The sequence below is a fragment of the Pholcus phalangioides genome, unplaced genomic scaffold (assembly GCF_987345545.1).
Source record: "Pholcus phalangioides strain wild (caught in Gottingen) unplaced genomic scaffold, Ppha-v1.0 ptg000011l_1, whole genome shotgun sequence".
NCBI lineage: Eukaryota > Metazoa > Arthropoda > Arachnida > Araneae > Pholcidae > Pholcus > Pholcus phalangioides.
Window position 1 is genome coordinate 27,438,670 of NW_028301604.1, and position 23,130 is coordinate 27,461,799.

The window sequence follows — 23,130 nt, forward strand, 5'->3', positions numbered from 1 at the left end:
TAAATAAATAAATAAATAAAATAAATAAATTGTGTTTATATGTTTGACTCTAAGTTTATAATGGTAAGTTTGTTAAAGTGAACGGTTAAAGTGAATAAATAAATGAATAAATAAATAAATAAACTGTCGCAGTACCTTCGTGAGTAGACCGGAGATATAGAACAGCACCGTAAGCACGTTCGGACGCGTCACAGAAAACATGAATGGATGCGTTGGAATCGGGATTGTAACCAATCCAACGGGGTAGTTGGCAACTTTTGAAAACATGAAAGTCCGAAATCCATGACATCCAGTGGTTAGCAATTACGGGAGGTAGGATTTCATCCCATGACAGATGTTGAACCCAGGTGTCTTGGAAGAGTAGTTTGCCGCGAGTGCTGAGAGGCGCATAGATGCCTAGTGGATCGTACATGCGAGCGATGGTATGGAGTAGAAGGCGTTGCGTGCATGGCTCACCTGCAACAGCAAGTGAGGAGAAATCTAAACACAATGTGTCGTGCACCGTGTCCCATGGTATACCGAGTACTCGGGATACAGAGTTTGTTTGGATACCCTCGGTCGCCCAGATCTCTTTCAGCACCTTTGAGCTAGTAGCCTATTTGTCCATTGGAAAACTGATGATACCCATCAAGGCAGTCAAGTCTCGGTAAAGTGTGATCACTTCGTCGTGCGTGTAGCCGCCAGCAACAAAATCGTCCATGAATAAACTGCGATCCAGGTGTTGAGAAGCGTACGGGTGTTGTTCAGAGAATTTGTTCGCCAGTTCACGTAGCGCAGCTGACAGTAGAAAAGGGCTGCATGCTAGACCAAATGGTAATCTCGTGAAACGATAGGTCAGCACATCATTTGTTAAAGTCAACGAGTTATTATCATGATCAGTCACTGTGCGAAACCAAAGAAATCTGGTTTCATCTCTGTCTTGCTCGTGCAGGCTAAGCTGCAAGAATGCTTGACATCCATCAGTGGTGAGAGCGATTCGAAACATTCGAAAACGTAGTAAAGTCGACAAAGTCTCAGGTAGTAGATTTGGACCAGTCTCAAGAGCATCATTCAGAGATGGGTGTCCGTTGACATGAGATGATGCATCGAATACGATACAACACTTTTGCGACTCAAGAATGGTCTTCTTCACTGCGGGGTGAGGGAGATAATAAATTCTAGGACTTGACGATTCTGGCGCGATTTCGACGTGGCCGTTCTGGATGTAACGTTCCATTTGCTGAATGTACATTTCCCGAAAAGGGCGATCCTTATGCAGACGTCTACGAAGAATGTCAAAGCGGCGTGAGGCAATAGGTCGATTGTCCGACGTGAGGCATACGTTTTCTTTCCACGGTAGTGAAACGACACGACGATGGTTTTCCAGGCTGTAAGATTCGTGGAAGTCCTGCAATATTTTTGCTTCACCAGTCGAGAGTGATTTTTCGTTTACATCGGTGATTCCCATGGCCTCGAGTTCCCAGAAGCGTTTGAACGAGTCATTTAATTCTTCAGCACAAGTAGTAGCCGTGCAATGAACAGTAGTGTTGTTCGAAGCAGGAGTGTGTTGGACAAGAACGTTGGAACGGGTACCACTGAAGATATGTCCGAGATGAGACGGAACAAGAACGGAAGTGTCTGACAATTTGACCGGCGAATCAGTTTTCACTATTTTCCAGTAATAATCGTTACCGATGAGAATTTGAATCGGGATGTCGTCAGACGAGTGAGGGTCCGCAAGTTGAATTCCGCGTGAAGTAGCAAATGCACCAATGTCTACCGGAGCCGTAGGATGTGAGGCGTAGGAATTATTGCTTTCGAAAGCAACTATCGGAATCGATCTGTTATCCCAAATGCTAGATAAGAAAAATTGCACTTGACGTCGATACATCGATTGTTTTGGCACAGCTTCGAATGCACTAATAGACAAGTTGACCGATTGCAGCACATGCAATTGCAGTTCATTCACTAAACTGCTGTGAATGAAGAAGGTTTGACTTCCGGCGTCTAACACACATCGAGACAATTTGCAATTTCCGTTGGGACCGAACACCCAAATACGTGCAGTTTGCAAATACGTAAAACAGGGCGATACATCAATTTTACCAACAGCAGTAGAGGCATGAAGTGAAGGACAAATTGATACGTGATGTTTCCTTTTACAGTTAGAACAGAAAGCTCTAGCACGGCGTGGACAAATTTTAGCATTATGTGAACGGTTAGTACACAAAAAATAACGACGTGTTTCTTTTTAGCTTCTGCACTCGTAATTGAACATCAGTTATCACCGAGCAATTTTGGGGCCAATGATCATACGATTCACAAAATGGGCAAAACGGTGACGGATTTTTCTCGTTACGTCGAGTGCGAACATGAAATGCTTCCGTAGTCGGGCGGAAATTCGAAGGTGGCAAAGGAAACTCACCTTGCTCTTTCCTTGAAAATCGAAGTCCGTCGATTTTTTCACCGAGGAACTGCATCAGCTTGGATATGTCCATGTCCGAGATATCTTGCCGTTTAGAGTGGATAATCCACCGTTGACGAATGTCCGTAGGAAATGTGCGAAGAATCTTCGGTGTCAAAATACGACTGTAGTTATCGACATCTTCGCCGAGTGATCGGAGAGCTTGAATATGGGCGTTAATTTCCAAGTAGGTGTCGTTGAGAAACTCGGGCGATGAAGCTACTACAGTAGACTCTCGGTAACTCGACACGTGGATAACTCGACATCTATTATTCCCTTGGTTGGCACAATACTAATTTCAATGTAGGGAAACCTCTCTAACTCGACACATGTTTGGCTTAACTCCGCTTAAGTCGACTCTACGATTTTTTCCCTTCACCACGACTGGTTTTTACAATTGGCCTTCTGTTACCATTTCTAAGAATTTTTTGACATTGTTCATGGGTAATTTGACAATCCTTTGTTCTCTATGATGGGTCCCCTTTTTTGCATTGGGAGCGGGGGGGGGGGGGGCGTGTATGTGAAGAATAATTGTTTGAAACCTGTTGGCCGGCTTATCATTTTAGTGGAGTTTCCAAAAAAGGTCTCATTCTTTTCATGGTCAAAAAAAGTGTGGATATTGTCAACATCCAATAGGGATAAAAATCTTATCTATTGTGAGTTTTGATATCATCTGTTGTAAAGAATGTTTTCGGTGGAACTCAGTTTTACGATTTCTTGGAAAAGGAGTAAAAGAAAAAGGGCTAAAGCCTGGTTAGACGCTGAATATGTCATTTGGTTTTCATCTTGAGTATCGACGGCCGTGAATACAATGGCTCCACGCAAACTTCACACTTTAAAATCAAAAAGTTTAAAATCAAAAGTTGAAATTTTGAAAAAACTAGAATCGGGTAAAACTCAGAGTGAACTCGCCAAAGAATATGGAGTTGCATGGAACACTGTTTCAACATTTGCCAAAAATAAGGAAAAAATTTTGTCAGCATTTGAATCTTCTTATAAACCAAGCAGAAAACGCATAAAAAAATCAGACTTCAGTGACGTAGAAGAAGCAACTCTTTTGTGGTTCAAATCCGCTCGATCTCACTCAATCCCATTATCAGGACCAATAATTCAAGAGAAAGCAAAGGATTTCGCAAAAAGTCTCGATCAAGCTGATTTTACTGCGAGCAGTGGATGGTTGACCCGATTCAAAGAGCGCCATGGCATTGTTTTTAGGAAAGTTTGTGGAGAGAGCATATCTGCATCTCAAGAAACTGTTGAAAATTGGAAGAACGATATTCTGAGACCAATGATAGAAGGGTATAAAGATGCAGATGTGTTTAATTGTGATGAGACAGGTTTATTTTTTCGCCTTTTACCTAACCAAACGCTTGCCTTCAAAGGCGAAAAATGTGAAGGAGGTAAAAAACACAAAGATCGTTTGACAGTTCTTTTGGCTGCAAACTCAGACGGTTCTGAAAAATTGAAACCGTTAGTTATCGGAAAATCAAAAACCCGCAGTGCTTTAAAAAAGTTAAAACTCTTCCTGTGGACTATGATGGCAACAAAAAGGCATGGATGACATCAGATATTTTCGAACAATGGTTGAGGAAGTTAGATAGAAAATTTTCAAGTGAGAAAAGAAAAGTTTTATTTATTTTGGATAACTGCACCGCTCATCCAAAAATAACGGACCTTTCTGCAATAAAATTATGCTTTTTACCACCTAATTCAAGAGCAATTTCACAACCACTGGATCAAGGAATTATCCTAAGTATGAAAACTTTTTACAGAAAATTACAGACAAAAAAATTTTTGAATTTGTGGATGTTGGAATAGACGCAAAAATGTCTGTTTTAGATGCTATTGAAATGATTCATTCTGCGTGGAAGTCAGTCACGAGTGCCACGATTCGGAACTGCTTTCGTCATGTTGGTTTTTGTTCCGAGTCTTTGGAAAACGAAAATTTAACCGAAGATTCCTCTCAAATTACGTGTGGAGAAAGCATGAATAATGCTACGGGTGATTTCACTGAGGATGAATTTGTGAACATTGACTCTGATCTTGCAACTTCAGGACTTTTAGAAGACGACGATATTCTAGAATCAATCAATCAAAGAGGAAGTGCTTCATGTTCCGAAGAAATAGAATCAGAAAGTTCAGATGAATAAGTATCTGTACCATCTCGCCATGATGCATTAAACGCTGTAGATGTGATACGTCGTTTCCTACGCACTCAGGAAAAAGCCGAACAATCGCGGGATAAACTGAACAGTATAGAAGAATTTTTGTTTTCTCTGCGGAAAGAAAAACAAACAAATATACTTGATTATTTTTCATGAGGTAAATTTTTTATATGTTTTGATTCTATTATGAAACAACCCCGAATTAAAATTAATGAGAGAATTGGCATTTTATTTAATCGAATTGTTTGAATGTATATAATTAAGTACACAAAAACGATCAGACAAAAATTTAGAGTGAAACCCCGCTAACTCGACATCCGCTTAAGTCGACATGTTTGTCGATACTTTTGGGGTGTCGAGTTACCGAGAGTCTACTGTACTTCACCAAACACCAACTCTGGCCATATCGCTATATTGCAATTTACTGCCATTAGTGAGATGGGTTGGTAGTGAAGGTGCTGTCTATCGGTGGTCGCCTCGAGTTCGTTAAGGAAAATATCTTATCTATATCCTCCCTTGGGTTCGAACCCGGGACCCTGACAACAACCTTCACGATGGTAGACGAGCATCGGGCGATGAAGCTGTCGCTGGGCGTAGGCTGTCGAAGAAATCGATGTGGGTCTGTATGATGGTATCCTTGTTGCCGTACCTGTCGATCAGCATCTTCTTCACCGTCTCGTAGGCTTCCGATGTGACGCCGATTCCCTCGACGAGCTTCTTGGGTTCGTTTTGTAGATACCCCCGTAGAAAGACGTGTTTGTCGATGGTTGACAGTTGAGGATTCTCGTCGATCGAAGAGGTGAATTGTTGCCAGAATGTCGGCCAGTCTTCAACATGACCGCGGAAGGGCTCTAGGCGAATTGTAGGCAGCTTGAGAGCATATGGTGATGAAGTCGATGTAGGTTGAGCTGAAGAGGGAAGCGAAGTAGCAACCGGAGAAGGCACCGTCGTTTGAGACTGTTGTGTTTTCGTAGCACGAGGGAAGCATCGAACAAGGCACGTTTCGCTTTCTCAGTGTATTCCTCGCATTTTTCGATATCGATAGCGTAGTCCTCATCTGATAGTAGAGCGTGAATACCGTCGTCAAGGCGAAGTAATTCGTCCAATTCCTCCGTCAAACGAGAAACCATGAAGTCTATTTCCGAGTCGGTTTCCTTCCCGGCACTGTCCAACGTTGAAACGAATCTAGTCACCTTGGCGCGCACCGTTGTCCGTTTCCGATGGAGAGTCGTTAATTTCTCCTGATCCATATTAAGACGAGTTTCATTGGTCAAAATGTTCATCCGACGGGTTTCCTTCATCAAAATATTCGTTCCGGCGGGTTTCGTGCACCAAAATATTTGGGGCCGAAATAGCTTTTCATTGGGAGAGCAAATGCGTAGAAGAAACGATTTTATTTACCTAATAGACAAGCGAGACATCCGTACACGTAGGCGTCGAACGAACATATTATACTAGGGAAAAAAGATACAAGGGAAAAGAAGACAAGCGAAAAGTCACGTAACGGATCAGTTTCGCCATCTGGAGGTGACCAGAGGGCTCTCTCTCTTACAAACGTAACCTCACACTATTCCCAACACATGATGTGACCACTTTGCTCAACACGAAATGAATTTATCTGGGTTGGTAAGCGTAATATGTATCATCCTGGAAAAAACCGGTTCTCAGTCTTAATTGTTCTTCCGTATTCGGTTTCAAATCTATCAACAGGTAGCCGTAAGCGGGTTTGCAGGCATCATTAAAAACCTCTTGAAAAAATGCTTGTCTACCCGGATACATCTGCCTAGCTAAATGTTGAACTTGGCTTCTATCTCTCGGATTTTTGAACAAGATCAGATAATGTGCATTCAAAGATATTTCTCGCATCTGACTACCTTTATGAAAGAAATTTTGAACGATGAATATCACAGAAAGGTTTTTGTGGTGGCTTCCGCGAATAAACAAATTAGTTAATCGCCTGTCATTGCCTAGCTCTGACATCAGATCATCGATAACGAATAGCGTTCGTGAACCGATGTAAGACTCGTAATCTGTAGGTAAACCTTCAACGAATGTGACACCTGAAATCTGTTCATAAAACGATTGATAAATACCATAGAACCAGACAATTTCCGTAGGAAATGGATCAATCATTTTTTCGGCTATGAGTCTCGAAACAAAACGGGTTTTTCTCGAAGAAGTCGGTCCAGACACTATACATCCAAAAGGATGTTTAAGCTTCAACTCCTCCATCGCAAATGACAGATATTTCTGTTTGCATAACATTAAATACTCGAAAGAAAATAACACAAGAACGAGAGAAACAAATCGATAACAAACAATAAAAAAATTTATTCATTAGAGTAGAGGTCTTCGCGCCGTTATTGCGATAATCAGAAAAAAATCAATACCCATAAGGTAATGTTGTAAAATCAGGCAGAAGAACCCTCTTGTCATATACGAGGCCGTATTTTTTCTCTTCTACTCTGGTTGTGACACGCCTCCTTTTCACCTCTCTTGTGATTTTATATTTGTCTTGGATGACGTCCTTTGTGGAGAAATCCATTGACTGTACTAGAGCCTTCATAGTGTCGAAGTTGAGGACTTCCGAATTCTTGAAGTTTAGGGTGAAGCCGCGAATCTTGCAGTATGTTTTACCGTCAGATCTTCTGCAAGCATAGTTTTTGGCTCCACCTGTTGTTACAAAATTAATAAGAATAAATTTTTCGTTGATAAAATAATGAGAATTTTCGTTGATAAAATAATGAGAATTTTTCGTTGAAAAATAATGAGAATTTTTCGTTGAAAAATAATGAGAATTTTTCGTTGAAAAATAATGAGAATTTTTCGTTGAAAAATAATAAATTCAAAAAGTACCTGACACAAATTCGGTAATCACATGACCATCGAGCTCGTCTGTAAACTGTCCCAGGAAATCTCCCAATGGCGGGTCATTGTCACCATCGCTAGCATAGATGATTCTGAAATAAAAGAAAAATCAAATATAAAAGAAAAATCAAATATAAAAGAAAAATCAAATATAAAAGAAAAATCAAATATAAAAGAAAAATCAAATAAATGAAATGCTCACATAAAATTAGTTTCATAAAAATTTATAGATACTTACGAGTCCGTGTCAAAATACAACAAGGCATCACCTAGTTTCTCCATCTGGGAGTATAGCTTCAAGCGAGCCCACGCTGTTGTAAAGGCAGCCAGGAAAACATTGGTCCTGTCGGTCTGGGGTATGAAATCCGACTTGTACTGCCATTCAACTGCAGCAACGTTCTCAGTTGGCAGATACAAGTCCTTGACCTGCAAAGAAAATGTTTTTTAGTTTGATGAAATCAAATGTGAATATGTTAAGTATTTTAGAAAATTTTATGAAGAATCACATAGCATATAATAATTATTTAAAAAAGTACCTCTATCGCAGGATCATTCATCATCTTATAAAAATCGGAGGCTTTAGTCAAGTACGACAACTGCGACTTATTCTCCTGCATACCCCAGCGACCCCAGAAGCTGAAAAAAAGAATAGTTTGTTTTACTCTATCTTAAAAAAGCAGAATATTTAAAAAATACATAAAGATGTTGAAAAATTGATAGCTACCTATTCAGACATAGCTTCGCCACCTGTCGACGTCCGGGTTAATATTAATGTTTCCTCGCTCCAACTGGATTCCTTCAACCTGGTCATATTGCTTCACGTATGAGTTTTTCTCCTCATTCGTGACGCAGTCAGACGGCCAACCCGAGGACTCCTGCTTGATTTTCAGGAAGGCGTTTATGTAGGGGGCAAAAAGACCTTCCCGAGATTCTTCGAAATGATAAACCTAGAAAAGAAGTTAAAACATATGACTACACAATATATTGCTAGAGTAATAAAGTGATGAGAGATTAAAGTGATGATTTAAAAAATACCTCGTAAACCTTCCTCACGACGTAGCCTTTTTCAATTGCCTTCTTGAGCTCTTCTGTAACCCATGTTCCCGTAATACCACTTTCCTCGTCGTTGTGTGTGTGGTGGCATTCGTTAGACAGTGTTTCCACACACGAACGACATAGGGAAAAGGTCAGCTTTTCGCCGGATCTAAAAAGAATGAAACTCAATTAGTACTGTGACCTCAATTAGTACCTGTTATAATGATATGAAAATAAATAATACCAAATTTACCTGTATGGGACTTCGGGCAGATATAGTCCTCTTGGTGGCTGTACTTTGCACTTTACGATACCAAAATACGACCCCAGTTCCCCAAAGTTCTCCGTAATTATTCGGGGGTGGCCAACCGGATATCTGCAATGAAAGGAAAATTCATTTAAAAACATTTCATACGTTAGTCATAATAACTTATAAATAATATTTAAAGTACTTACCTGCAGTATTTATTGACCCACGGGTATAATGACGTGAAGTCAATGTATTTTGCTCTTCCTTGGTAGAACAGCCTGGTGGCATTGGTTCTACCACCATAAAATGCATCCCTGGGTGCCAACCTGTCGACATAGTGGAAATCCATCAAGAACCTTTTCAGACCTCCGTCCGTTTTCTTCATGGCATTGAAGTCATGCTCCCACAAGACTTCAAGCCTGTACCCGCCTTGACGGATTTTCTGCTCTTGTTCTGATGTTTTCTTGTGGAGTTCCCACATGTATGTCTGCTTGCTGGGATTCACCAAGTCCCTATCGAAGCACTGCGGGCAGCCGTGCCAATAGCATCCTGAAAAGAAAAAAAGAATCATGAAACATGAAAAAAATAATAATTAGAGAAAAAAAAAAGTTTTGAAAATAAAATCTGCAAAGTAATTACCGTGAAACAGATACGCCGTGTTTGTTTCGGAACAGAAACCATCCACGCTGAGACCAAGCACTCTTTTTTTCTCCCGTCCCGTTTCTGGAATGGTGAACTTTTAGGTTGTTCTTCTCATCCAGGTATGATAACCATTCGATACTAAGGCGGCTGCTGTTGGTTTGATTCACGTAACCGTTGACGGGCACCATCCCAATCGACCCCACCTCAATGTACTTCGACCTGTACGTTGCCATACAGGCCGTGGCTATGGTGAGGTATTGGAATGGGTCGACACCGGTTAGTTCCGGAAATTCCTCACGAAACTGCAAGCAGCACCGTCGAAGAATATCGATATCTGACCTAAAAAAATTAAAAAATATTAAATAAAGTGAAGAAATAATATAGAACAGTAAATAAAACATCATAATAGAAAAGGACTTACTTGCAGTATTCGTACATTTCGTGTTTGAACACGAATTTCCCGTTTTTTCTCTGTTCATACCAGCCATCGAATTTCGCCTTCATATCGACGCTGAATGTTTCCGGGTTATAGAAAGCTTTCTCCGGAAGGGCTCCATCGTAATCCTGATTTTCCGGTCTGTTGAAGAGATGAGGAAAGAAACCTTTCTTCAACTCTTCTAGACCGAAAGTCTTTGGTAGTTTGGCCAAAGCCATCGGGAGAAAGTTGAGGCTGTCTATAACCCGGATTTTTTGGGTGTCCAGCCGCAAAGTCATAATCTTTGATCCGCACGGCACAACTGAAGGTTTTACTCCTTGCTCTAGGAGATATCTACAAAGAAAAAAAAACAACACTTAAATAACAGTAACATGGTATTTATGTTAGCATTTTCGAATAGTGGAGAAAAAAAGTACTTGAGCAGGAACTGGCCATCGAATCCCTTCATGTTGTGGGCGATTGCGGTGTATCTGTGTTCCTTGCGGAACAGCCATGCGCAGAACTCGTTGATGGTGTTGTAGCCACTGAAGACCGTCTCTTGGCCGTCCGCATATTGAGCAACTGCAAAGTAGACAATATGATCCCCCGTTGACTGGTCTGTCTCAAAATCGAGGAAGATGAGCTTGTCGGTGGGGGCCTTCACCGTCTTCTTCTTGAGAGAGCATAGGTGTTGTTCGTCATGATGGAAAACTTTGCAGTTGCTGCAATATTTTTCTCCGCAGACGTGTTTTCCTCGAGGCCGCTCTTTTCCCCCGAGAAACCTCTTGCAGGACGGGCACTCGTATTGTTGGCAGAAAGTTTTCCTCTTGCCTTCAAGACTCTTGTGCCTTGCATAGCAGTCGGCGAACCTGCAAGTCCTGTGGCAATCCCTGCATAATTGTGGGTCGACGGGGATGCATGCATCGCTGAAGCAGGTATTGCATCTCGTAGCACATTTGTGTTTTTGAACATGATCATAAGATTTGTCACAGTCCGAACAATAGTAAACCGAGCCGTGAAAGCCCTTGGGAGATGTAATCAGGTCATAGTGCTCGTCATGAAGCAACAAAAATATTTTTTTGTCCTTCTTGGCCGTCTTGAAAATCACCTACATAAAAAATACATAAGTAAGAAATTATATAAGAATATTGCATTGTATATTATTATACATGTCATATGTATAATTATATTACATTGAATAGTAAATTGAAGAGCCAAAAAAAACTGGTACAGGCATGCGTATGCAAATAAAGAGGTATGGAACCAATCAGAGTACGGCGCTGCGGTCGGCAACGCCTATATTACACAACAAGTGTCTGGCATAGTTGTTAGATCGGTTACTGCTGCTACAATGGCAGGTTATCGAGATTTCAGTGAGTTTGAACGTGGTGTTATAGTCGGCGCACGAGAGATGGGACATAGCATCTCCGAGGTAGCGATGAAATTTGGATTTTCACGTACGACCATTTCACGAGTGTACCGTGAATATCGGGAATCCGGTAAAAAATTAAATCTACGACATCGCAGCGGCCGGAAAAAGATCATGCAAGAACGGGACCAACGACGACTGACGAAAATCATTAAACGTGATAGACGTGCAACCCTTCCGCAAATTGTTGCAGATTTCAATGCTGGGCCATCTACAAGTGTCAGCGTGCGAACCATTCAACGAAACATCATCGATATGGGCTTTCGGAGCCGAAGGCCCACTCGTGTACCCTTGATGACTGCACGACACAAAGCTTTACGCCTCGCCTGGGTCCGACAACACCGACATTGGACTGTTGAGGACTGGAAACACGTTGCCTGGTCTGACGAGTCTCGGTTCCAATTGCTTCGAGCTGATGGACGTGTACGGGTATGGAGACAACCTCATGAATCCATGGACCCTACATGTCAACAGGGGACTGTTCAAGCTGGTGGAGGCTCTGTGACGGTATGGGGCGTGTGCAGTTGGCGTTATATGGGACCCCTGATACGATTCTGACAGGTGACAGGTACGTAAGCATCCTGTCTGATCATCTGCACCCATTCATGTCCATTGTGCATTCCGACGGACCTGGACAATGTCAGCAGGACAATGCGACACCCCACACGTCCAGAATTGCTACAAAGTGGCTCCAGGAACATTCTTCTGACTTTAGACACTTCCGCTGGCCACCAAAATCCCTAGACATGAACATTATTGAACATATCTGGGATGCCTTGCAACGTGCTGTTCAGAAGAGATCTCCACCCCCTCTTACTCCTACGGATTTATGGATAGCCCTGCAGGATTCATGGTGTCAATTACCTCCAGCACTACTTCAGACATTAGTCGAGTCCATGCCACGTCGCGTTGCGGCACTTCTGCGTGCTCGTGGGGGCCCTACAAGATATTAGGCAGGTTTACCAGTTTTTTTGGCTCTTCAGTGTATAATATTAGTATAATTCTCGGTGATGATAAATTACCTGGTAAAATTCTTCGGAGGACTTGACGAATATTTGCACGTTCAGGACCTCGGCAAATTTGGCGATTGCATCAAAACCACAAGGACCTTCCGGTACTCCGGCATCTCTATACAGGTCCAAAGCCATCTCCCTCTGTATATTCTTACGGCCATCTTTTACCAGCGAGAGCTTTGGATGTTTTTCTAGGACGGCTTTACCTATAACTATCGCCCTGGCACAACAGAGTCCGTCTTCGGGAATACGTATGACTAACTTTTTTGTCAGCCGGTCAGACGATATGTTGACGATCTTTTGTCGGCCCCCTCCTCGTGTTAATCTCACTGTGATAACCATGGCCCCCACATCCTATTGCAGGGCCCCTAGTCTGGGATCTTTTGCAGCCCCCCCTGACCCCACTTTCACGGGCTTCTTTATGGTGAATTTATAGCGTGAAAAAGCAAAAAAAAAATGGTGAAAATTGTCCCGGGCCCCAGGGCTGGAGCCTTGTCAGCCCACCCCTTGTGGGGGCCATGGTGATAACGTCAAATCTCAGGGTAGGGTCGTCCAGGGGTATAGAGTTTTTACTCTGCAGCACCTTCATTATTACTGCCAGTAGCGACTCTACAGTGAGCGAAGCCACTGGAACAAGTGATGTAGAGATGGGTCGGTCCAAATTATCGGATGTTATGACGATTCTGAAAGGAGAAAATAATCAATTATTCAAATAATTCGTCAAATCACTCTGAAAATCCAGTCACAATATCCAACAAATACATACCGTATTCGGTCCCCGGGGTGCAACCCACTAGTTGTCTCGTCAATCAGTTTCCTCAACAACGCTCGCAAAAATGCCACGACAGCTATTAAACGAGTTGACGGGTCCACCAACGCCTCCGTTCGTATTCGAGCCGTGAAGGTGATCTGTTCCGCGTTAAAACGGGCATTTTTCTTGCGGGACTTTTCCTGCAACACGTATGGCTTCGTGTTCTGTAAGAGAAAAAACGAAAATGAGTTTTGTGGAATAACAGTCAAATAATCAGAAAAAAACATGCTCTATTTCAAGAAAACTTACTGTATTTTGTCTTGATGTACCCTCACCAGGGTCCCTTCCTTGACCTATCTGATCCACGGGATCCTGTTAGAGAGAGAATAACTGTTAGAATGTATGTATACACATACGAGGAAAAAACTAATGAAAAGAAAAGTTGTGAGGCATAATTGAATCTAACCTTCTCAACTTGGATCATATCTATTTCTTCCAAGAACGGGTTTTCTGCCAGTATCAGTTCTGCTTTGTCGATGGTAAAATCCGATCCAATCAGATTAGAATTCTAGAAAAAATACAGTATTATCATCAGTGTTAAAACACAGTAGCAATACTAGATGAATCTTTTGAATATATGAATTAAATAAAGTTACCTCATCCCAATCGATATCATCAGGCAATGGATTGTTGCCAAACACAGATTCCACGTCGAAAACATTCTGGAAAAAAACCATAAATATAATACGCTACATTAAAACACGATATCTCCACATTTAGAATTGATGAATATATAGATACTTACATTACGATTTTCCATCTTGCTCCGAGTCGAAAGACTGATGAAGTCAATAAGAGAAAGCGAACAAGCTAGGACGGTGAAGAAAAAGCTAATGGTATCTGTCTCACACACACCGCACTATTTATACGATGGTAGATCCGGAAGTACATAGGGGTCTGTAGAGATAAGACACCGGAAGTATCTCAATAGAAAACAGATGTCACTTAATAAACACCACCACCACCAAACCAGAACATGACTCCCACTCTGTCCTCAAAGGGACTTAATAAACACCGGAAGTCGATAGCGATAAGGCATTGGAGGTCAATAGAGATAAGACACCGGAAGTCATTTAATAAACAACATATGTCACTTAATGACCGGATGTTGTCATTCTGTAGAGATAAGACATCGGAAGTCGCTTAATAAACACCGGAAGTCGTTTAATGAACAACAGATGTCACTTAATAAACACCGTATGACTGCATTCTATACAGATAAACAACGTAGATCACCTAATAGACAACAGAGGTCACTTAATAAACACCGGAAGTGCGATAAGACACCTCGTACTATATCTCACCGGTAGCGAGTCAAAATCGGACGGGACATATGCGGACAACATGGAAATAGGGTCAAAATCGGACAAATTTTGCCGCGCCCTCGATGTTGGCGCTGTATCTCCCATTTGTTTCTCCAACTTGTTAAATGGCGACAAAATGGATGCAACAAGAAACCGGGTCAAAATCGGACAAATTTTGCCGAGCCGGCGATGTTGGCGGTTTATCCCTAATTTTTCCACCAATCTGCTAAGTGGCGATTTTCTCTTTGATGGACGTTATAAAGACATGCAGAGAAACTTTTGATAAAATTTGAACAATGAAAGACGTGAGTCGTCTACCAGTCGCCAGAACAAGTTAAAAAAAACCCGTCCTCTTTGAACCACTGACAAGTGATGGATTGCTACACGTAAAAAAAAAAACGCCGACATAACCAACACTATAATAATATATAGCTTCAGTAGAACTATTGTCATTATTATTACCGGGCTCGGCGCGGAGATGATCATAAGTCCTTATCCGGAGGGATTTCTATCCTAGGAAGGGTCTCTACAACTAATCTCGCCTGAGTATTATCAGCACAGTGCGTGGACTACGGCATTGTCAAACCAAAGGAAGTTGATTGTTTCATAAGAGGGAAAATTAGTAAAATCATTCATAAATTAATAAGCACTTATACGATCATATACATAAACGATATCGATTGATCGTACATGCAAGATATATCGTGGGAAAAGAAAAATAACTACATCAACTGAACTAAATTTAATCAATAAAAATCACGGCAACTCACAGATGCCACACGTGGATAGAAATATGATAATATAGAAAACATGTGAACTAGTTCGACAGAAACATTAAAAAAAGATTTTATTCTAATGAAGTGGTCTAAAACTGTGCACACACATACACACTTATTCCGATTACAGTCAATCCCGTTTTTAACGTTCCCGCTTAGTACGACTTATTTCTGCGGTCTCAACTCTAAGTACAGTTGATCCCGCTTATAACATTTTTCAAAAAACCTGTCACAAGAACATTGTAGCGGGGAAATGCTTTAAATCTTAGAGCGAATTAGTGAGTTGGAAACACCAGAATAAGTCGTACTAAGCGGGAAAACTATATAAGCAGGATCGAATGTAATTCTCATTAAGATTTCCCATTTAAAGCGGCTCTCGCTTACAACATTTTCCATGACAGTTTTTTGGAAAACGTTATGAGCGGGATCCACTACATTATTTAATATTTATGCATTTGCATATAATAAGTAGTCTATTAAAAAATCTTTGAGTTGAGCATAATGAATCGAAATGATAGATATCAAGTAGATACATGCGATCTTCTTGCTCAATTGATTCAGAATTGAAATTCTATTAGTGTCTTATTAAGGATGGGACGAATAGTGATTTGAGCGAATAACCGAATATGTATTTTCTTAAAATTCAACACAATCATAAATAAAATTGGCGTTTTTAATTGAAAATAAAATTATTTGTAATTTCAAATGATTGACATTGAATTTTAGTTATACTATACGTCCCACGTTTAAATAAACTCACCCGTTTTGTGGTCCAGGATTTTTTTATTGTTCTTGATTATGCTTGATAACTTGATTCACATTGCAGCTCTTATTGATGAACCATCATTAGTTACACTTGTCCGAAAATGGGTAAAGAGCACGAATAACTACATTTACTAAGAAATTTATTTCAAATGCTCCAGAGGAGTATGGACAGGAGGAGGAGGCCGGACACCCTTTGCTTATATTCAATCGTTCGAGAAAAATTACTGGGGTCACTGGTCGAAAATCTGGGGTGAACGGCACCGAGACTACCTCAAATTACCAAGGACTAAGATCAGGAGTTTCGGAAGTGTTTCGAACCAGTAGGTATTCATCTTTGTTTTAAACAAATAAATTTGCTTTCTGATCGATTCTGCAGGTGTCGGATGCATGTCAAAAATTACCATGGGTGCTCAGAACCCACAGCACTGACTCGGAGTACCGAAAAACGATAGAAAACGACTCTCGAGAAGGGGGGGGGGGCTACATTTATTTAAAGGTAAATATAATAAAAAATGTTAAGAAAATATTACGTTTATCCTGGGTCACAAAGCTGGAGCCCCATCCGCGTTCTACTTGTGTAGCGGCATTTGAAACATGAACAGTTAACGGCCATAAGGAACTTACCTCCATTTGATGACATACTGTATAATAATTACATTAAAACAATAATTTTTTAGTTTCTCTTCTTTCGACCTGCCTATTCAGACACAATCTCCCCTGCTTTGCTATTAATTCAATAACATAATTCGTTACAGATTAGGACTGCGAAGACCCATGACATCTTTATAAGGGAGACTGACACGGTTTGCAGATATATGAATGCTATAGTTTTTGTTTGATTGCACAGTAAATTTACTATAAAGATGCTTGTGAAAAATTTTGCTAATCATTATAAGTACACCGAAGACCCCAGTTCAGGAGAAGACTCCTTCTGTCCCAGTCTAGTTCAAACGGGAACTGTAAGAACATTGTGTGTGCAGTGAATTCCATTCAGTAGTGTACGGAAGATTTTCTCATGAGTGCGGGGGGGGGGGGGGGTGCGGGGAGAACTTTTTCTTCGTCGAAGGAGAATGATAGTTAACCTACAAAATAGGGTGGATAGATCTGTTGGTTTTACATGGCAGTCTCGGTTTTTGTCCAATTCGGATCCCGCTTGTAGCGTTTTTGAAAAAAAGTCATAAAGAACTTTGAATAAACTAAAAACGCGTGAATTCCCTCAGAGAGAGTCAGCCAGACTGGGGCAGACACAGGGAATGTCTAATTTCGTTAGAAGTGTTAAAATACCCTCTATAACACTACTCAAAAAAAAAAAAATCGGTTTACCAAAGAAACTTCAACGGTTTTAGGGTAAAGGTTTTAGGTTTTAGTGGGCTGCTGATTCCAAAACACTGGTGTTGGTTTTGACGAAATGACTCTAGTTTTGAGATAATACATATTCCCAACATTCCAATGCAGTCTGTAATCACTATTTTTTGCGGCAAATTTTTACTTTTGTGTTTTTTTATTTATTTTATTTATTTTACTGAAATTTAGTTTTCACTTTATGTTAAAATATAAAGCGTTTGAAAAAAAATAATGCCAGATTCACACACAGAATCAGCACTCAAAATTACCCTGAAATCACTAAAAATTTTTTGGCAATAAAATTAGTGTTGAGCAGTCTACGTGTCAAAGCATTCGAAATTTCTGTCTGAAAAGCAATCTAGCTATAATGCGTCCCAAACGGAATTCATGGTTCTGTAAGTCTAGAGCCGCCCTTAGAGGTGTGCGGCGGGTGCGGTTGCACCGGGCCCCGCACACACGGTAACTTATTGGAGGCTTCCATCAATTCTTAAGTTATTTCTCGCATTAATTCCGAATTTTCATCAATTCTAGAATTTTTTCTTCCGTTCATTTTCTAAATTTCTCTATTTTTCTAATTAATTCTAAAATTTTCATCAGTTTCTGGAATATTGTTTCCTCTCATTACTTTGAAACTACCTTTAAGTACTGAATTATCATTAATTTTTTTTATTTACATTTTATTGCGTATTTAAAATTGTTTGTTAGGATATTTCTCAGCATTCCTGCATATCCTGAAATAATAGCTGATGATCTCCCCCCCCCCAGAAAATATATAAAATCGGGGCTAAGGGTGTCCTAAACATTTTTGATGCCTCGAAATTTTTGAGATGGCCCCGTGTCTGATAACGGCGTCCCTGTGTAAGTCACTTTTTGCAAAGCTTCATGAATAAAAATTATGAGGAATGTAGTGTATTAGTGTATTAAATTATGTTTGCAGAAGTCAGCGATTGTTAATTCTGAGGCAGAGATTATTGCAAAACACCTTCTTAAAAGTCCTTTGATTTAAACCTTCTCTCAAAGCTTTAAAATTACTTTTTTATCCATGGGCTGGATAAGAGTCTTATTTGGAGGTACGGACGGCAATGTTAGAAAACGACGTTTCTCAGAAGAAAACAAGGCGACAACTGACTCTAATCCTCCCAGCTCTCAGTCAATTCATTCTTCTTCATAGTACAATCTCCCATGGGGTCGGCAGCCGACATATATTGATTCTTCTTCAAACTTTCCAGGAACTTATTACTCCCCCCCCCCATCCAACACATTTAGAAAATGTAGCTCGAAAAATCGCCAGAATCATTCGCCAATAAGTGTTAAATTATCGGTTAACATAAAATGTCCGATTTTGACCCGATCGCGACCAGAGAACGTACCTTAAAAATCGCCAGAATTACTCGCCAGTAACGTTTGATTATTGGTAAACACAAAATGTCCGCATATGTCTCGTCCGCTTTTAACCCCTAATCATCTCACCACCGAAAGTCATTTAATAAACAACAGCTGCCACTTAACACCGGAAGTGCGATAAGACACCTCGTACTATATCTCACCACCGAAAGTCATTTAATAAACAACAGCTGCCACTTAACACCGGGAAAAGAGATAAGACACCGGAAGTGCGATAAGACACCTCGTACTATATCTCACCACCGGAAGTGTGACGTCACTTCCGGCGGTATACCGACGCTCATACTACTTATGTTGAATTTGCCGTGAGGGTGTTCTTTTTTGATGATGGGTATAGGCAGTGCTCGTGACTCGAAAAAGGTTGAAGACCTCTGGTTTATAGTACTACAGTGATTATACTTCAGATAAAAGTAATAAAAACATGCAATTTTGGATAAATTTGCCAAAGTTGTTAAATTGCGAGGAAATAAAAGGCTGCTACAAATCGCAGTATACAAAAATGTATTTCGTGAAAAAGTTCGTTCACCATAAGTCGCTAAGTGACAACATTTCATTAAGAAAAATACGAAAGAATTGAGTTTTTAAAAATCAAAATATATGCAGGACATCACCAATTATCACCAAAAACGTTGCATTAAATCAGCAAAATCACCAACCGTTGCTAACATTACTGAGAAAATTATGAATGGGTAGGGAAATGAGGGGTTTTTCGAAATCGCAGTGAATTGATATGTAGAAAACATCACATTGATATCATCAATTGAAAACATCAAATTGATATCATCAATTGATATCATCAATTGAAAACATCAAATTGATATCATCAATTGATATCATCAATTGAAAACATCAAATTGATATCATCAATTGATATCATCAATTGAAAACATCAAATTGATATCATCAATTGAAAACATCAAATTGATATCATCAATTGAAAACATCAAATTGATATCATCAATTGAAAACATCAAATTGATATCATCAATTGAAAACATCAAATTGATATCATCAATTGAAAACATCAAATTGATATCATCAAATTGATATCATCAATTGAAAACATCAAATTGATATCATCAAATTGATATCATCAATTGAAAACATCAAATTGATATCATCAAATTGATATCATCAATTGAAAACATCAAATTGATATAAATTAATTAATTTAACTAATTAATTACCGATACCTTAAACCAGTGTTTCCCAAAGTGGGGAAAAAATTGCTGAACGTGACAACTGTATGAGTTGAGAATTTATAAATTATAACCAATTATCATATTATAATTTATAAGTTATGAAAACTATCTTCATTAACGCTTTTACTGAAGATTATAAATTCAAATAAGCTTGGTTTAAAAAACGGGACAACTATATAAAGAACTGGCCATAAAACACGGCGTTTCCCGGGTTTTCTTCAATTATTGGGAGGATTGAAAAAGTGACAAACCGTTATGAAGGAATGAACTGTATAATACTGGCAGCATTAAAGAAGAGGCAAGCCATTGTAAAGGCATATACATGTCTGAAATGCATGTATGAGAACCAAAGTAAACATTCCGAATGAGATTGTTGGGTCCCAGGAACCATTGTCGTCCGACGGTTTTTTGCCCATTTCGGGCACACATTTCCCTACTCTGAAAAACTTTTAAAGTAGCGTATGGTTCAATCCCGGTCCCGTTTGTTATTTGTGCAAAATTTGGCGACGATCGGTCTAAAATTGTATATTTGTATAAAGGACAAACATACGTACATACTTTCACATTTATATGTAAGATGTCGGAAAGGCCAAAAATACTTGAAAATACTAGAGTGTCCCTTAAAATACTGGACATGTGGTCGCATTAGTCAAGTTATAGATTAGTGATCTGTCGAATTGCTTCAAAAATATACAGGTCCTTGGGTGTAGAAAGGTTGAGAAACCTTCTGCTATGTGATTATTGATATCTATGAGTTTAAATTTTTTGTTTTAAAAATCTGGGTGTTATAATATGATTTTTTTAAAATTTTTTAATTAATTTAAAAATATTAATGAAAAACCAGCAAACTAATTCTGAATTTTCTGAAATTTCTCTAACATGTTGTTGGAGGAATCAGTAAAATTGATTAATTTTTTTACATATTGAAACGAAAACACGAGAATAATGCCCAATTTCGAAATTTCCCAACCAATTTTCTAAAAGGAATTTCGGAAATATCGGATATCAATTTGATGTTTTCAATTGATATAAATTAATTAATTTAACTAATTAATTACCGATAACTTAAACCAGTGTTTCCCCGGATATAACATAGGATACTCTGCGTTGGCTTGAGTTGGGGGAGGGCGATGAGAGAAAAAAATTCTGAAGGTGGGGGGATGCGATGGAACAGAAAGTTTGGGAAACTGCGTTAAGCAATGTATTTGGACAAGTTAAAAAAAATAATCATTAATTTAATTTTTTTATATAATTTCTTAATTGATAAAATATACAGTGGATCTCGCTTATAATTTTTTCAAAAACCATCAGGAGAAAAGTTGTTATCAACTTTATTTAATTATAATGCTTAGAATATATTATTTGCCTGAAACCTAATATACCATATGACAAAAACAATTTAGGGTTTAATTCCCGCAGAAGACGAGATGACTTTTGTTTTCGAGTTCAACTCGGCATAATACCCAGATTCGGATACTTCTCTCTCCATATCATCGATAATTTGTTCTTTTTCTTTCAAATCTAAAGCTTTCAACTTTTGCTTCGAAATTTTTAAAAAATTTGCACGTGATCAAAATTTGTATTGACGTTTGAACACTGAACCCACTCGCAACTGGTCGAAAGCGAAATGGCGACATCGACGCCACCAGACATACAACAAAAGATTTGTAAGCACAGATGACCAAGTTTATTGTCTTATCACTGGTTAGTGTTTATCAAAAAACCTGGAGTAGAGAAAGGAAGAGAGAGGAAAAGAAGTTCCTATATTTATTGTACGCCGCACCTTTAGTTCCTGAATTAGAGGAATGAAATTTTTTTTTAATTCAAGGAAGAAAACTTTTTGAGTGACTCAAGGAAAAATTTTACACCAAAATAATATTGAAGGTTCTGGAGCGAACTTCGAATTTAGCAGATATTCAAGTTATCAGAATTCAATTTATTAAGAACTAGCTATAATACCCGGCGCTGCCCAGGTTTTCTTCAATGAGGCTTTTTTGGATCACGTGATATCTCCCTCTCTTTTCCTTGAGGGACATACAAACCGTATCCAAGTTAACCAATATGGCGACTTCCTACGCGATTCATGAAAAAAATAAATCTAGATTTAAAGAAACGTAAGAAAATAAATATATATATTTTTTCTTTTTTGAAAGGGTGCTAGGTATTTCGATTCCCCCCCCCCCCTTTTGAACTTCAAGTTATCTCTGCCTGTTTCTGCTTCAAAAAATGCTTAATTAAAGCTGTGGAATTTTTTCGATGTACTTTTTATGGGCCGGCCCATAATTAGTTTTAAAGCAACCTAAACTATATGACTTTATGCAGTTCAGTATTAAAAGACAATACGGAGACATTAATTTTCATGCTTGAGAAGATATAAATAAAAAGTTTAAATCAATGTTATTGCATGGATATCCAACTCGAAAGTAGGTCCGGCTAATTGCTTCGTATATCTCTAAGCGAACTCAATATTTCAAAAATCGAGTATTTAATACAATTTTTAAAATCATTGATGTGACAGAAAAAACTCCACCAAATTTCCGCATTTCTACATTAAAATCGGCAATTTTAACACTGATTTCTATGGGGGATCATCCTTTGCCTTACCCTCAAAGTGATGCTGATGATGGTGTCTATTCAAAAAGCTCTCATTACTGGGAGGATTGAATAAAGTGGCAAACCATTATAAAGGCATAAATATTATACATATACTGACAACGTTGAAGAAATGACAAACCATTGTAAAGGCATATACACGTCTTAAACGCATTGCTAAGGAACTACGGTAACCAAAGTAAACGTTCGGAAAGTGATTGTTGAGGCCCAAAAACCATTGTTGTCCGACAGTTTTTTGCCCATTTGGGGCACTTGCCTTGCTCTGACGAAATTTTAAAGTAGCCTATCGTTTAAGTTGGGTCCCATTTGGTATATATGCAAAATTTGGCGACGATCGATCTAAAATTGTAGATTTGTATCGAGAACATACATACACACACAGACAGACAGAAAATCAATTTTATATACATAGAAAGATAGATTGACTGTGTATAACCAAGAAGATGATTAAAGTATTTTTAAATAAGAGTAATTGGGTAGCAAGAGACCGATAGCTGTTTAGAGATACCCCTTACTATAGCATTGCTAACCGACCTCCTACTCGTGCCTGTTATATAGTTTGCTGATATCACATTAAAAATAATGTATTTTAAGTACAGAAAAAACGAAACAAAAATATGACAAGTTCGTTTCCAGTCGCCATTATTATGA

General features: G+C 39.2%; 2 protein-coding genes across 5 annotated transcripts; both read right to left on the reverse strand.

The window, feature by feature from the left end:
* Positions 1–595: 595 nt before the first annotated feature.
* On the reverse strand, positions 596–2,477 carry LOC149080297 (uncharacterized). Its single transcript, XM_089238639.1, has 2 exons — positions 2,405–2,477; positions 596–1,806 (listed from the first exon to the last, which is right to left on the reverse strand). The coding sequence occupies exons 1-2, from the start codon at positions 2,475–2,477 to the stop codon at positions 596–598; spliced, it is 1,284 nt and encodes a 427-aa protein (XP_089094765.1).
* Positions 2,478–6,964: 4,487 nt separating this feature from the next.
* LOC149080298 (uncharacterized) lies at positions 6,965–9,529 on the reverse strand. Of its 4 annotated transcripts, XR_016193498.1 has the most exons (7): positions 9,401–9,529; positions 8,968–9,310; positions 8,765–8,887; positions 8,512–8,680; positions 8,201–8,423; positions 8,013–8,112; positions 7,866–7,902 (listed from the first exon to the last, which is right to left on the reverse strand). XR_016193498.1 is itself a non-coding variant. In XM_089238624.1 (5 exons), the coding sequence occupies exons 2-5, from the start codon at positions 8,091–8,093 to the stop codon at positions 6,992–6,994; spliced, it is 663 nt and encodes a 220-aa protein (XP_089094750.1). In that variant the 5' UTR covers positions 8,094–8,112; positions 8,201–8,286; the 3' UTR covers positions 6,965–6,991. The 4 variants fall into 4 exon arrangements, 2 of the variants coding, with proteins under 2 accessions (XP_089094750.1, XP_089094751.1); XR_016193499.1 differs by having other exon boundaries at positions 8,968–9,433; XM_089238624.1 differs by lacking the exons at positions 8,512–8,680; positions 8,765–8,887; positions 8,968–9,310; positions 9,401–9,529 and adding exons at positions 6,965–7,281; positions 7,465–7,568 and having other exon boundaries at positions 7,715–7,902; positions 8,201–8,286.
* Positions 9,530–23,130: the final 13,601 nt, after the last annotated feature.